The 17,112-nt window shown below is 40.6% G+C and overlaps 1 protein-coding gene across 12 annotated transcripts in view; it reads left to right on the top strand.

Annotated features, from left to right (window-relative positions):
* Nucleotides 1-17,112, top strand: part of RALGPS1 (Ral GEF with PH domain and SH3 binding motif 1) — a 306,693-nt gene that overhangs the window by 139,056 nt on the left and 150,525 nt on the right. For all 12 annotated transcript variants that reach the window (XR_002732590.1, XM_023217125.1, XM_023217126.2 and 9 more), the window contains exon 8: nucleotides 9,143-9,269. Coding sequence is in view for 11 of the 12 variants with exons in the window: in XM_023217125.1 (XP_023072893.1) it covers nucleotides 9,143-9,269 (127 nt within the window). In the remaining variant the exon portion in view is untranslated. The remainder of the gene's footprint in view (nucleotides 1-9,142; nucleotides 9,270-17,112) is intronic.

Genomic DNA, 17,112 nt, shown 5'->3' with positions numbered 1-17,112 from the left:
CAAACACACAAACACAAATTCTGGATAAAATACAACCAAATTAAAAAACCAACAAGCAAAGCTAAATTAGAAGCCAAGAAAGGGAAGTCACCATGTGTTAAAAATAAAGTGCTCTCGGAGTCAAAACAGTGAGCAGAGTTCAGAGAAACTGCTGTGTATAAGCCTTTGCAGCTGGGAGCTAGGATTGTAATGCCTGCACAGAGAGGAGAGTCCGGCTGCACACACATGGGGGGCTGGAATTCAGCTACCCATAGAAATCAGAGAGACACGCCAGGTATTGCTGCATCAAAAAGTCCCTCTCCAGCCTAGGAGAGCCCCAAGGGAGCATGAGTGGAAAAACTCATCTGTGAGAAATTGTCACCCCAGCCTGTACCTTATGCAGCGAAGGGATCTGAATACATATTACATATGATCTGCATTGATGATCTGCATTGGTGTGGGAACCTCAGACCAAGAAATGAGGGGCATGGAGACTGAGAGCATGGCCTCTTAAATCAGACACCTGAGTTGAGCCCTGGGCCTACCTCTTACAGTGAGGATTAAATGAGTAAATACATGAAAAAATGTTTAGAACTATGCCTGGCTCATATAGAGGGTTTGGTAAGTATTACCTGTTGTTGTTGTTATTCTTTTTGACTCTACTTGACTATTCTCAAATGGATTGGCAGAGGCTTCCATCCTTGTATGACAGGCCCTTTTACTTATGGCCTGAACTGTCATCTTCTTTCAGCTGGTCTCATTGCTTCGGGACTTGACGCTCTCTGGGCCACCCTCACACCGCTACTGGAGCGATCTCTCCAAAACATAGTTTCAAGGTTTTCACATCCCTGGTTAAAGATAGTTTTTAGTGTTCTCCCTCAACCCCTCATCCACCTTGCTAGGACGGGGGCTCTGTGCCATCACTCCTCCAGAGCGGCATTGTGCTCAGATACAACCATTCTGATGCCAGTTTTTCTTTTTGATCTGCCATTTGAGCATTTATTTCACCTTCAGTTTTATGATAATGAATATTTTGTCAGCCAGTTTTTAGCCATCATGTGGACTTCCAACACTGTATTTCAGTGATGCCTCTGAGTGAAGGAGAGAGACTGAGCTAGAATGAGAGAGAATTGGTCTGTCTTCATGAGTGTTTCTGAGAGAAACTTGCGTCTGGGGATGTGGCACATGATGTAAGCTAGTGGGTGCTGAGTGTCTTGCAGAGTGCTGATGACATAATAGAGGCATTTCGACATTGGCAACAAACACCAAAAGATTTCATACCTACTTCCTGACCCTAAGAAACAAACCATAAACCTTTCAGCTGTGGCCAGCGGTGCATCTGCTACCACCAGCAACACAGCAACTCAGAGCCCCAAGTCATGTGTGCAAGAGATGCGAGAGCTGGCCTGAGGAATTTTCTGTTAAAACATGGCCATAGTCAACTCATTCTTTTCCATTCACTGTTCATGCTTAGCAGTTTGTGATTGTTCCCCTGTTTGCAAGTTGAGCTGAAGTATCTGGAAGAGTAGAATAAGCAGTCAAAATGGTGTTCACATGTCTATGGCATCCAAATGCCCAAGTCAAAACCACACATTGTGAAAAGGAGAGTTTCCATCTCTCCCCTGTCTCTTCTAGTCTTATGCAAAGCAACACTTGCCTCCACTTTAGCCAAACTGCTGTTTCCTTAAACAACCCTTGTGTGTCCACCTCCAGGCCCGCACTGATGCCTTTTGTGGCCTCAGGGCCTCTCCAGCCCCATCTGTGCTTGTTGAAATCCCTGTAGACTTGTTTTCAGGACTCTTCCTGCAGTTCCTTCTTTGGGTGATAGGGTTTGTTCTTCCCCTAGAGAACCCTCTCCTATGTAGTGTTTCTGATCCTTCCTTGCGAAGCCAGGTTGAACAAATGAGATGTGTATTTGGTACCTGACTCTCTGCCCACTGCCAGACCAGATCTGGACCCTGAATGGGCCCTCAGCAAACATATGTTAGGGGATCAAACTCAACCTGCCGGCTCTCTATTCTTGGGTCTTTGTGGGACTATCTGCTGGGTTGCCATGGGTAGAATAAAAAAATTAACAAAAATTATTAGAAATAAATGAGAAAATTGTCCTACAGGATTGTGTGTGTGTGTGTATATGCATGTGATTGGATACATGTGTATATGTGTGCATGTAACTGTTTAAGGATGATTTTTTAAAAAGATAAAATCATGACTCATACAAATATAAGATGAATACTTGTCAAAGATTTTATTTAACTCATTGATTAAGGAGAGAACCAGTAAGATATTACAACCACATCAAAAGAGAAGCTAGAGTACTGTACTTTTATAATCAGGTAAGGAAGGCTAAAATCACTTTAAAAATTGGTATGAAATTAGTCACTATTCCGAAGGTGATAATCAGTAGCATTCTATGAGGCATTATTTGCCTTTCTGTAGACAGGAATTATTTATATTACTACATTTTCTACAAATTAACTTCTGTTTGTACAGGATTTAAAATAGCTTTAGTCAAAGATAAACATGGACAGCTAGCCAGGATACCACTAAATTTCAGTTACAGTTTTTCCTTGTGTTACATACAGTAGTCTCTATTGCATCTAATATTTTATATTAGGTGTGTGACATTGTAGTTTTTTATTTTTCAGAAATGGGCATGTTGTATCTAAAGAAGCAAAAAATTATTTTAAAAATTCCAGTTCGTTTCCTTACTGATTCCATACTTAGTCTGCTGAATCCATTGGTCCATAGATTATCCACAACACTAAAAATTCTTTCCGTATCAACAGTAGACTGGAATTGAAATGGAATTTTAAGCCAATTTTAACATATTTGGAGCAGCAGGCTCTTTGCTAAAAAATATTTCCATGTGTCAAGAAATATTCTCTCGAGGCAAGGGAGCAAGACACCGAAGTCCTCATAAAGAAAATTTGGAGAAATTTTTTTCTCCTCCATGGAGACAACTTCCAGATTTGAACTGCTTTACTAGAAAGGGGAACGGTGGTTTGTGATCAGTCAAATACAAGTGCCACATACAAGGTACTCAGAGCATGATGGGAAATTCCAGAAGCCATCCACTTCTTCAGGTATTTCTCCAGGATTTGTGATCTTCCTGGCTTTTGACCTCATGGTTTGTGAGTCCCATTTATCCTTTGCATCATGAAAATGATTCAAAATTAATAAGCAGGGACTTTGTTTTTACCTTGTAAATTAATTCATTTTGCATATGTGGTTATAGCCCCTTTCTCAGTCCTATGTTGTATATTTTTGCTTTTTAATATGCATTTTACCTATTTTATTGATATTTTATAAAAATTAGCTCTTAGGTTTAGTAATCATTTCTATAGGTTTGATGTTTAGCTTTTTTTAGTTCGATGTTTTGTTTTTTAACATGACAATTTCTACTTTTACCCATTGATTTCTTTCTCCCATTTTCTCACTATTTTCTTAGCTTGTTGAGTTGAATATTTAGTTCATTTATATTAGTTCTTGTTTAATAACAAATGAATTTAAAGCCACAAAGTTTCCCCCTAATGTGCTTTTGGCCTCATCACACAGTTTAATGTACAGTATTCTATGTATGGCTTGTAAATAGTCCATTATCTTGGCTTTTATTTGGTCTTTTGCCTAAGAATTATTTGAATATTCAAAATTTTCCAAGTAATTGGATTTTTCAGTTGTTGTTATTTTTCTCATGATTCTTTTATGCAGCAAATATTTTGGCAGCATTTCTTCTGTGTCAGGAATCATACCAGATACAGGGATCAGTAGAGTGGATGTAGCCAGCATGGTCACCCTCCTCATGGAGTCCATAATTTGTGGAGGGAGACACAAATGTAATCTTACAGTCGAGCACAATCATGATCAATATTATGGAAGAAAATCTCAGGGTGCCCCAAGACTTCTAAACTTTACTAGAAGTGAAGTTATACTTAGTGAAATTTTCCTTAACCTTACTTCCTTATCTCTTTTCTTGAACAAGAATGATTTTAGTATCTGTTTGACTCTGGGTAAGCAGACAATTTACTTTCTCGTATGTAGTTCTGATGGTTTCTTCCTGAGGCTTCCCATAAACTCTAAAATCTAAGGGACCCTCAAATTCAGATGAGGTTTGTAGTTTACGGTTCTTGTAATGAAAGCTTAAAACATGTGAGAAATGCTGTTATTTTCTGAGCAAACAAACCCTATATTTCAAAAATTAAACCTAAAAAAGTTATCAGCATTACATGCACATGAATTTTAAAAATCACTAAGTACTGAGAGATTTAGTGAAACAACTAACACTCATCACTCATCTCTCCACACCCCAGTTATTCCCCAGAGGCAACCACTTTCAGTTTAAGTGGCTTCTTCTAGTAGTTTCTGCCATATATTTACCAATATGCTTTTGCCACAGTTTCTTGACCCATCTGCTTTAGACAGCATCTGGTGACTTCTTTGTATGCTAGATGTTTGTTTAGTTTTCCTGAACCACCTTCCCTTGTTCCTCAAACACATTCATCATTATAGCGAAATCACTTTTGTTAAATGAATATTTGGTATTTTAATGATTAGGAATGAGTAAGTATGCCTCACTATATAGTCAAGTAGTAAACTATGAATAATATGCCCTTCCTTGAATATTTTGTCATTTCCCTGGATTGATTTAGTGTTTTTTTTTTTTTTTTTTTTTTGCTTTTGTTTTGTTTTTGTTTTTGTTTGGTTTGGTTTGGTTGTTTTTGTTTTGGGTCTTTCTTTTGCCCAGGCTGGAGTGTAATAGCTCATAGCTCACTGCGACCTTGAACTCCTGGGCTCAAGCAATCCTCCTGCCACAGCCTCCCAAATAGCTGGGACTACAAGTGTGCACCACCATGCCCAGCTAATTTTTTTTTTTTTTTTTTTTTTTTTGAGACGGAGTCTCAATCTGTTGTCCAGACTAGAGTGCAGTGGCGCAACCTCGGCTCACTGCAACCTCCGCCTCCCGGGTTCGAGTGATTCTCCCCCCTCAGCCTCCAGAGTAGCCAGGACTACAGGCACCCGCCACCATACCCGGGTAATCTTTGTATTTTTAGTAAAGACAGGGTTTCAAGATGTTGGTCAGGCTGGTCTGAAACTCCTGACCTCATGGTCCGCCCGCCTTGGCCTCCCAAATTGCTGGGATTACAGGCGTGAACCACCATGCCCGGCCTTAACATTTTTTTGTAGAGATGGTATCTTGCTCTGTTGCCCAGGCTGGTATCAAACTCCTGGCCTCCCAAAGTAGTGAAATTACAGGTGTGAGCTACCGTGCCCTACCCATTTTTCTGGAATTTCTAATTGCCTTAAAAAACTTTTTCTTATCCTATCTACCAGATATCTAAGTAATCCTAAAATTATTTTATTTTATTACATATAATAAATATGTCTATCCCCTCCCCTCCATGTGCCATCATGTCAGGTTTTTAATCAAGCCACTTTTTCTCTGGAGACATCTCTTCTAGGGCTGATCCAATGTGGACCAGTTGTTCTTAAGGCCTGCTGTTCATTGGTCATCCCATATCTCCCTTTCCTACTCCTGGATTGGATCCACAATTTCCTGTTTCCCGTGTCTTACTAATTCCTGGCTTATTCCTGCATTTTTCTAGAGGAAATTCTCAGTTTTCAAATACATCATGGGAAATACATGTTTAGGGTATTTTGATGTCTTCTAGTGACCTATGCACTATTCTTGAGAAAGCTGATGCTGTCGGAGTCTCTTTTGTAGACACAGAAGGGAGCAGATGAGTAAAATTAACTAGATTTAGCCCTTCTGAATGTCTGTGAGTATGTGGGGCAAGTTGGGGATGAGGCATAGAAGATAGGCTGATCACCTCTGAGGTGCTGTCCATACAGGCACTTGACAGGCTGGGCAGGTAGGCTGTGCATGGCAAGGGACATGGGCAGTCCCTCAGCTGAGACTGGAGAACCAGTTACCTGAGCCCTGGGAGCCAGCTTGGCCCAGCCACAGTGTGTGTAAGGAGGACATCCAGATTTGTTTAATGGCTGCCATTGCCAAAGAAGTAAGGGGTTCTATGTTGCATTAATAAAGAATGACCTCCTGAGTAAGGGAAATGAGTGGTCTGCTTAACAATGGAGCAGTTCTTTGGCCGGTCATGTGGCTCAAGCCTGTAATCCCAGCACTTTGGGAGGCCGAGACGGGCGGATCACGAAGTCAGGAGATCGAGACCATCCTGGCTAACATGGTGAAACCCCGTCTCTACTAAAAAATACAAAAAAACTAGCCGGGTGAGGTGGCGGGCACCTGTAGTCCCAGCTGCTCAGGAGGCTGAGGCAGGAGAATGGCGTAAACCCGGGAGGCGGAGCTTGCAGTGAGCTGAGATCCAGTCACTGCACTCCAGCCTGGGCAACAGAGCAAGACTCCGTCTCAAAAAAAAAAAAAAAAAAACCAACAAAAATTAGGTGGGCATGGTGGCACATGCCTGTAATCCTAGCTACTTGGGAGGCTGAGGCAGAATAATCGCTTGACCCCAGGAGTCAGGGGTTACAGTGAGCTGAGATTGTACCACTCCACTCCAGCCTGGGAGACAGAGGGAGACTCTGTCTCCACAAAAACAAAACAAAACCACAATGGAGCTGTTTTCCAGTAGGTATCTGGTTCTGGTCTGAGTATATATTGTTCGTTGACAAATCTCTCATCCTTAAGTGTTCATTTCAAATGCTGCCTCTCTATATAGCTTTCCTTGACACTTCCTTTTCCCATAATTCATTTCTAATAATAATTATTATTATTTTAGAGACAGGATCTTGCTCTGTCACCCAGGCTGGAGTACAGTGATGCAATCAAGACTCACTATAGAAAGACTCACTATAGCCTCAACCTCCTGGACTTAAGCAATCTTCCTGCCTCAGTCTCCCAAGTAGCTCATTTATTTTTTGTCTGTGTTATCAGTCTCTGTTTACTTACCACATTGCTGTACTATATCTCTCTCCTCTGTTGAATCAAGTTCCCCAAAAGATATTTGGAAAAGTTAATACTTGTGATTATGAACTGGAAATGGAGGTAAAAGTCCTTGCTCCATTTTTACCACTGGGCTTTGTGAAGATTAGATGAATTATACATTACAGTGTTTTACAAACAGCAAGTAGAAGATGGTGTTTTTCCCTGTCCATTTTAGCAAACCAGTTAAGCAGCCATTGTCCTGAGCATCTGTGTAGCATCCCCACACTGATATGTCCTGAGTTCCCCAGTGGGAAAAGAAAAGTTCAGTTTTATTCTTCAGCTTCTTCAGCATCAGAACCTTCTTTTTTCAGCATATTCTTCTGCCTCTCCTTACCGAAGTTCGTAAGCTACCACTGCTCCTGTGCAAGTGGGGTGTCTCATGGCTGCATCCTCTGTGGCCCTAGAGGCTGAAGATGAAGGAACCAGGCAGGGCCTTCCCAAAGCAGCCTAGGGCTCCCTAATGCACCAGACATGGCCTGAGTTTGGGAATTGCAGACCCAGGTCTCAGGAACTGCACGGCTTCCCCAGGTGGTAGGCAGTTATTGTCCCACTCCTCTCCATTGCACGACGGGGCTTTTGAACACTGGCCTACGTCAGTCTGATGAACATGGTGGGTCTCTTGTTCTCGGTCCTTGCACAGACCATCGAGGTCTGAACACCTTAGTCAAAGGGACTCCAACCCTGGGGCTTCTGTTTATTCATCCTCTTGGGCTTAGCCATTGACCTCCAATCCCAGAAGCACTGGGCCCTGGCAGCTAGACTCAGGGATGCTGCCAGCATCAGCCTCGTACTTTGCTTCAGCCACCCCTCCCCCAACTCCTCCTTTTAAGCCTGGCCTTTCTGCCTAGACTTCTTTCCTTAAAGCCGTGTTCAGTAAGCCATGTTGCCATTTTCTGGTACTGGGCCTTGACTTGGGACTTTCAGGTTGACCACAGCCTGAGTCCTTAGCATAAAGTCTTGAAAGCCAGGAGTTCTGGTTTCTGTTCCTTTCTTTTGAGAAGGCTTCAAATGCACATTGAGCCACTGTTTCCCTGGTGGCCAGCTTTACATACCAGAGATCTCAGTCACAAAGGGTTTTGCTTCTCTAACCTCTGACACTGGATACCTGTTCATTCTGTATTTGCTTAACTAAGTTGCCACTTCGATAACTGCATAGAGAAAAGAAGCTTGTCGTTTTTTGATTAAAATTACCACATCCAGTGTAAATATGACACAGTTGGCTGTGGGGGATCTGGAGGATGTAGCCTGGATTCAAGCGATGGCTTGGCTTTGTGTACGTCGGCATGTGAATTGTGTGGAACTTACTAGGACTTTTAGCCGTGGAGATGGTGAGGAGAGCAAATAGCTGTGGATGCAGGGAAAGAGACCTGGTATAGCTGTGAAATAAGTCTTCAGGTGACCCTGAGCAGTTTGCTTTTCTACCGTAGCACCTTGCTGTTGTAGGCTCTCTGCACCCACAAGTTGCTGTTATTTGGGGGATTCTGACATCATGTAGAACAGTGGGCCAGGGAGCTTTGGGGGGTAGCTTCCAAGTGTGAGATTCTGTGAGGATGACAAGATTGAAGCTTTCCATCTCTGTGATGCAGGGAAGGCAAACCCTAAAATTGGTGCTTAGCCCTGAAGGGTTCTTGGCTTTGCCCAGGAGAGAATTCAAGGGCGAGCTCGTGGTGTTAGACAACAGCTTTTATTGAAGTGGCAGTGTGCAGCAGCAGCAGCAGAGATATTGCTCCTTGCGGTATGGGGCTTACCCCATAGGCAGTGTGCCCAGAGTAGCAGCTCAGAGGCAGGTCATATTTATATGTGTTTTTAATTACATGCAAATCAAGGTGCAGATTATGCAGAAATTTCTAGAAAAACTTTCAGGCCATTGCCATGGAAAGGGGTGGTAACATCCAGGTGTTGCCATGGCGATGGTAAACTGACATGGTACACTGGTGGGCGTATCTCATAGAAAACTGCTTCTGCCTCGTCCCTGTTTTAGCTAGTCCTCAATTTGGTCCAGTGTCCAAGCCCCACCTCTGGAGTCGAGTCCTGCCTCCTACCTCATATGCATGAAACAGCCTTTTAAAATCCTTGGTTCTGTCCGGGATTTGACACACCATAGATGTGCCACTTAGGATTTTCCCTTTTAGCATTCATCCACAGTTATCCACTCTTTAGCTTCTTCTGGTTTATTTATGTTGCTATATTTTCTTCTCATTCTAGCTTTTGAATCGAAAAGACAAGACTACCTTTGAGAAATTGGACTACCTGATGTCAAAAGAAGATAATTACAAGCGGACACGGGAATATATCCGAAGCCTGAAGATGGTTCCAAGTATTCCCTATCTAGGTAGGAGTTTGAATTGGCTTATTATTTTTTAAGAAGCCTACTCTGTGCCAAATAAGATGTTTTTACAGTTTCTACTTGAGAAATTTCCAGGAAGCGACATGGCCCATAGATAAAGAGGCAATTGGTTGGCTCCTTGGGTTGGAACAGGCTGTTGATACTTCCCAAGGATGGAAACCTGGATTAGGGTGATATACAAAGGATGTTCTGCTTTTTATTTAAAAGAGCTGTGGGCCCTAAGGTTCCCCAGGCTGCAGCCCAGATGGGTCTCAGTGACAGTGATAAGACTCTTACTGGTTCATCCACATCCTCCTGAACTGGGGCATGTCAGGCACAAACCCTCTGTTCTGGTTCTCTGGGCATTATTAGTATATTTCATATTTGTACAAATAAAATTATAGTAATGCTTATTAATTTTTCTGGTTAGAAAATAATGCATGTTAATTGTAAGGAATTAGAGAAAAAAGTTAATAGCTTTTGTTATCTCACCTAAAGATATTTGCTTCATATCTTAATCATTTGGGCATATCTAAAATATGCATGTTTACTGTATCCTAAAAATGTTATTTTTATCTTTAAAATGTTATCTACTTTTCGGCCGGGCGCGGTGGCTCAAGCCTGTAATCCCAGCACTTTGGGAGGCCGAGACGGGTGGATCACGAGGTCAGGAGATCGAGACCATCCTGGCTAACACGGTGAAACCCCGTCTCTACTAAAAAATGCAAAAAACTAGCCGGGCGAGGTGGCAGGCGCCTGTAGTCCCAGCTACTCGGAAGGCTGAGGCAGGAGAATGGCGTAAACCCAGGAGGTGGAGCTTGCAGTGACCTGAGAGCCGGCCACTGCACTCCAGCCCGGGCAACAGAGTGAGACTCTGTCTCAAAAAAAAAAAAAATGTTATCTACTTTTCGATACTATGACTCAGTCCCATCAGATGGATTTGTCAAACTCGAATCTGCTCTCCAATATTGACCATTTAAGACAGCAGCCCTCAACCTTTTTGGCACCAGGGACCAGTTTCCTGGAAGACAGTTTTTCCATGGATGGAGAGTGGGCTGAGGAGAGTGGTTTCAGGATGACACTGTTCCATCTCAGATAATTATTCTGATAAGAAGCACACAACCTGGATCCCTCACATGTGCAGTTCACAGTAGAGTTTGTGCTCCTATGAGAATCTAATGCTGCCACTGATCTGACAAGGGGTGGAGCTCAGGCAGTAATGCTTGCTAGCCCATTGCTCACCTCTTGCTGTGTGGCCCAGTTCCTAACGGGGAGTTGGGAACCCCTGATTTAAGGTGTTTCTACATTTTTGCTATTAAAATGTCTCAATGAACATCCTTATTGCAAAAGCTTTCTACATGTAGTTGTGATTATTACCTTGTGATAAATTCCTAGAAGTGTGCACAGCTTCAAAATGTGTGCAAAAACTTATGCCTTTTCATGTATATTTCCAAAATGCACTCCAGAGAAGTTGTGTCAATTTGTACTTTCATCAGAAAGGGATGAAATTGCCTGTTTCTCCCACATTACAAATACTATGCTTTTTCATAGTTTTTTTTTTTTTTTTCCTTTTTCTTTCTTTCTTTTTTGTCTTTGCCAATTTGATAGGTGAAAAATACTTCTTGCAGTTTGGATGTCAGGGTTATGCCAATTTTATGAAAAAATCTTTTGATCTTCTATGTTCTAAAATAATTCTAATAACAAGGGAAACCAAGATTATATAGAAGTGACTCCTGATATTTGCAGGGGATCTAGTGCAATTTTTTGAAGTTACGTTTTTGACAGTTTTAAAATTACTTTCATGAGCATTGTTTACTTAGATTTTCTAATTCTTTTAATTAAAAATTAATTAAAATATTTAATTCTTTTAAAGCCAACTTGGAAAATTTGTTTTTAGTAGAAAATTGTCCATTTGATCCAGATTTTCAATATTATTAGTGTAGAGTTTTTTTCTTAATTTTTTGATGATATAGTATTATCTTATAAATTTGAATCTCTCTCTCTCTCTATATATATATATACACTAAATACTAAAGCAAATATAACTAAAAATATATAACAAAATATACTAAAATATAACTAAAAAAACTAAAATATATATATTTATATATATATAAATATGTATAAATAAGGTTATATTTGCTTTAGTATTTCTAATACTTTGTATTTTTTGTTTTCTTTTTTAAATTTTTAAAATTTACCTCCTTGTCTATTGTTCTTTCCAAAGATTAAATTTTGGATTTGTTTTCATTCACACTGTCTTTCTGCTTTTTAGTTTACTGTATTTTATCAGTCAAAGATGTGCATTTTCTTTCCACATTTTAACACTTCTGAAGTTGGGATACATCTTGCAATTGATAACAAAGCATTGTGACATTGTTTAATTGGCAGCAGTTTTTCTTAGTGATACATAGAAAAAGACACACCTGATAAAAGGTGACATCTTAAACATAATGAAATATGAACTTTCCATGTGTGTCTCTTATAATTCATCTCTCCTATTTTCCTTGAGTTTAAGTTGTTTTGCCATTTCTGTTAACTACTAGAGTTGAATTATTGGTTTATTTGTGTATATGTTACTTTTTTCACTTTAACATAGAAAACAATTAAGGCTATAAATTTTCCTCTAATTGCTGCTTTTGTTGCATCCTATACATTTTGGTGTGTAATGGTGTCAGTGATATTCTTTAAATACTCTCTATAGTTTTAATTTTTCTTTGATGCAAATATTATTTAAGATAGTGTTTTTTTCGTTTTCAAGGGCTTAGGCTTTTGTTTTTGGTTTTAAAACATTTTATTGAAATATAATTAATACATAATCCATTTAAAGTGTACAATTCACTGGTTTTTAGTAATATTCACAGTTGTACAAAACATCACCACAATCATTTTTAAAGCATTTTTATTGCTCCATAAAGAAACTCCATGCCCATGAGCAGTCATTCCCATTTCCCTCTAGCCAACCCTCCTCTCCCACCTTCAGCCTTAGGCAACTATTAATCTACTTTATGTCTCCACACATTTTCCTGTTCTAGAAATTTCATATAAATGGAATCATACAATATGCTGTCTTTATGACTGACTTCTTTCTCATAGCATCATGTTTTCTTTTTCGTTTGTTTGGTTTTTTTGTTTGTTTGTTTTTTTGAGCAGCAGCAAGATTTAGTGTGAAGAGCGAAAGAACAAGGCTTCCATGGAAGGGGACCCAAGCGGGTTGCCCCATTCCTTCTTACTGCCAAATTATATTCCGCTCTGCAGATGTACCACGTTTTATTTATCCATTTGTTTTTTTAGACAGGGTCTGGCTCTTTTGCCCAGGCTGGAGTGCAGTAGCATGATCTTGGCTCACTACAGCCTGGACTCCTGGGTTCAAGCGATCCTCCCGCCTCAGCCCCCCAAGTAGCTGATACTACAGGTGCATGCCACCACATCCAGCTAATTTTTTTGTATTTTTTGTAGAGACGGGGTTTCGCCATGTTGCCTAGGCTGGTCTCAAATCCCTGAGCTCAAGCAGTCTGCCCGCTTTGGCCTCCCGATACCCATTTATTTGATAAACATTTGAATTGTGTCCATTCTTTGACTATTACAAATAATGCTTGTATGAAATGGCTTAGGTTTTTAAAAACATAGTCCTCTCTAATTTTTGAGATTTGTTTTGTGGCTTAATGTAACATCGGTTTTTATGCATGTTTCGTGGTACATGCTGGAAAAGAAGGTGCAGTGTCTCAAATTAATCTTATAATTGCGTTGTAACGTTTAAATTATGAGTTTTTGACAACTTGATCTATCCGGAAAGAAGTGTATGTTACAGTCCCCTTATATTTCTAGTAGTTTGTGCCTTACATATTTAGTATATAGAAGTTTGTAACAGTTATAGATTCATTGTGAAATACTCCATACAAAGTTATCTTGGTTCCATTTGTTACTTGCTTTTACTTCTGTTGTCTGATACTAATTGTGTGACATCTTATTTTTCTTTTTCTTTTTCTTTTTTTTTTTGCTAGGTGAGACGTTATTTGTATTGATAGATAATATTTTACATATTTAAGGGGCATATGTGGCATTTTGTTACATGCATAGAATGTATAATAATCAAGTCAGGGTATTAGGAGGTATCCAGCACCTTGGGTGTTCATCATTTCTGTGTGTTGGGAATGTTTCATGTCCTCTCTTTTAGCTACTTCAAAATACACAATGCATTGTTAACCATAATCACCCTACTCTGCTATTGCACATTGGAACTTATACCTTCTCTCTAACTGTGTGTTTGTACCCATTAACCAACCTCTCTTTATTCCTCCTTCCCACCACACACCCTTCCCACCCTCTGGTATCTATCATTCTGCTCTCTGCCTCCATAAGATCAGCTTTTTTAGCTAGCACATGTGAGTGAGAACATGTGATCCTTGTCTTTCTGTGCCCGGCTTATTTCACTTCACATCGTGATCTCCAGCTGCATCCATGTTGCTGCAAATGACAGGATTTCATTCTTTTTATGGCCAAATAGTACACCATTGTGTGTGTGTGTGTGTGTGTGTGTGTGTGTGTGTGTGTGTATGTATTACATTTTCTTTATCCATTTATCTGCTGATAAACACTTAGGTTGATTCCGTATCTTGGGTGAGGTGAATACTACTGCAGTAAACATGCAGGTGCAGGTATCCCTTTGACATACTGATTTCTTTTCCTTTGGATAAATACCCAGAAGTGGGATTGCTGGATTGTATGGTATCTCTTTTTAGTTTTTCAAGCAATCTCTATACTGTTTTCTGCAGTGGCTGTACTAACATACATTCCCATCAACAGTGTGTAGTTCCCTTTTCTCCACATCCTTGCCGGCATGTTATTTTTTGTCTTTTTAATAATAACCATTGTGGCTGGCCCAAGATGATGTCTCAATGTGGATTCATTTGCATTTATTTTATAACCTTTGACTATAGTTTAGATTTTAATATTTTATTTTATTTTATTTTTTATTTTTTTGAGACTCAGTTTCACCCTTGTTGCCCAGGCTGGAGTGCAGTGGCGCCGTCTCAGCTCACTGCAACCCCCGCCTCCCGGGTTCAAGCAGTTCTGCCTCAGCCTTCCGAGTAGCTGGGATTACAGGTGCCCAACACCACGCCCCGCTAAGTTTTGTATTTTTGGTAGAGACGGGGTTTCACCATGTTGGCCAGGCTGGTCTCGAACTCCTGACCTCAGGTGATCCGCCTGCCCCAGCCTCCCAAAGTGCTGGGATTACAGGCGTGTGCCATGGTACCTGGCCGATATTTTAATATTTTAAGTTGCCTTGATAGTCATTTTAAGTTGCCTTGATTTAGTCATGATTCTTGCAAACAGCATTTAGTTGGACCCTACATGAGAAACCTTGCCTTTTAGTAGAGGTTAACAATGCACTTTCATATTTGTTTCACCTTATACCATATGATTGAATTCTATTTCTTTCTTTTTCCCATGCTTTTGCATCTTTCCTTGTTTTCTTCTTTGGCTTACCATAAACTGCAGTGTCTTTCTACTTGGTTACTGGCAAATCCCCATCTCAGGTCTACAGATGGAGGGCATGTTACTGTGCACAGCTCCCAAGTCCATTCCCACCACACCTGAGGCTCATCAATTGAGAGAGCGTTGATAGTACTACCGTGAGGGTAGCCTAGTGCAGCCCATGGGTTCCACTAGAAGAGGTGTTCCAGGGTCATTAAGGATGGCCTCTTTTCACGAATAAGGATGATCATGAGAGCTGCTGTGCATTGTTTGCTTTCTCTGTGCCTAGCACTTTGCTAGGCATTTGAATGCATCACTTCATTGAATGCTCACAGTAGCCCAGTGAATAAGCAGGCAGTGAGAGGTTGCCTAAGGTCACATAACTGGAAAGTAACAGAGCCAGGACTGGGCCCAGATGGCCTGGCTATAAGCCCTAAGCTCTTGACACTGCCCTCTCCTGACTCCCCACCCTATTCAGGTCATTACTTTCCTACACACCCTTGTGGTTACCACCTGTGTCCTCTGGTTATTTATGACTTGTGGGTGGCCCCCATCAGGCATTGTGTGAAGGGGATAAATTATCGCTACTGTTTCTTGTGACTTTCTCTATTGTGGGACCACAAAGCAGTGCAGTCTTGGGCTTCCAAGGGCGTTGGTCAGCCTGTGCCAGCCCTCAGGCCTCTTGCCCCGCAGTTTCTAGACAGATGCAGCCCTGCATGTCCTTGATCACCTCATCTCAGCTGCTGCTTCCTGGCAGGTGCTTCCCAAGAGGCTCCATGGAGGCCTCCATCCTCCTGCACTCTTCCTGCTTCTGACTCTAAGCAAGTCCAGCTGAACTACTGTAGTCTTATCCCTTCAGCCTTATGATTATTTTCCTCTCCCCTTAAACCAGGTGGATTACATTTCTCATGTTGCATCAGAATGATCCTGACATATACAAGTCAGAGGGAGAGAAGAGGAGGTGACTGCCACCTGCTCTCTGTTCTTGGGATAGTGTATGAGAGTTTACGATGGGGTGCCATAGTTTGCTTAAAAAAGAATGAAGCAAGACTTCCTGAGGCAGCTGGGAGTTCCACCTGCATGCATACATGTCTGGTTGCCTTGGACATACCCTACCCAAATCCAGGTTGTGTATTCTTGAAAACCCAGCCTGTCCCAGGGACGATTTGTTTATTTAAAGAGGAATAGTTATATAATTCCTGGAAAGTACAACATAGGAAAAACTATCTGAAACCATTTGGTTTTTTCTCTGGCAAAGTCCTCACTATACGACTTTTCCCCCTTGCGGTGAGAGGAGGCTGTTTTCTGGGAGGAACTGTAGGTCAGTCCCTGATGTTTCAAGCTGCTTTGTTACTTCTGTTGCTTGAGACCATGAATGCTGCTTCAGCAGTTATTTGCCTCTAATAGCAATTATGGGCTTTATTTTTGTAACAATTCTTTTAACCCTCTGTGGAAGATTCTATATGCTAACTGGGCTCCTGTGACTGTTCACATATGTGTCTCTTTATTCCATGTAAAGATGCCTTTATGTAGTGCTAGCCTTTGTTACTAACCATGTGGGTGTGATTCTGACTCCTTTTAATGCAAATTGTAGAGCCAGCTGGCTGTACTTTGGTGTACCTGATGAAACATACTTTAAAAAATACTGAGGGAAAAATGTATTACATTTATAAAATAAGACTCTTTGAATCAAAAAGTTTCTTGCAGATTACTTCAAAGTGTGAAAATAGTGTTGAGAAATAGGTCAATTATTTGCAGCTGATTTTATCTGATAGCAGCTCCTTGCAAATACCCGGTTAGATTGGAATGATAACAAAAGCAAGCAAAGAGCTTTGAAGAATGTCTACATCATTTGCTTATAAATAGCTGTATTGATTTAGGGGGTGTTGTGTTCTTACTGCTTATTTCCTTCAGGAAATAACTAAATTAGAAATGTGATGGATCTTAAATGGTTTAGAGCTGATTCTAAAAGTAACCATAGCAGTGTGGAAAATTATGATCTCTCAAGGAACAAAAATTAGGTATTCTAACACTTCTGGATAGTAAGAAAACATTTGGAAACATTCTTAGTAAATTTACCCAGACTTCTAACAAGTGAAGTAAATGTCTGGAGCGTAAGTTATTCCTTCAAACAAGTAAACCTTTTCATTTTTCCGAAAGTAAGCCTTTATTTGCAAATATAAATTCTAAAGTTTAAAATCAAGACATATTTTTCCAAATATAAAATAAACAGGGCTAAACTGTTGGAAAACTAAAAGGGCTCTCAAAAAGAAGTGATCATTGCTCAAAAAAGTCCCCAAAGCCCCCCAGTCAGACACCACCCCTGCCCTTGTGGAGCTCACAGTCCAGTCGTGATCACCAGCACTGGACA

Source organism: Piliocolobus tephrosceles, chromosome 14, assembly GCF_002776525.5.
Source record: "Piliocolobus tephrosceles isolate RC106 chromosome 14, ASM277652v3, whole genome shotgun sequence".
In the NCBI taxonomy this organism is placed as follows: Eukaryota; Metazoa; Chordata; class Mammalia; order Primates; family Cercopithecidae; genus Piliocolobus; species Piliocolobus tephrosceles.
The sequence above is the reverse complement of the archived record's forward strand: the minus strand, read 5'-3'. Positions and strand labels throughout refer to the sequence as shown.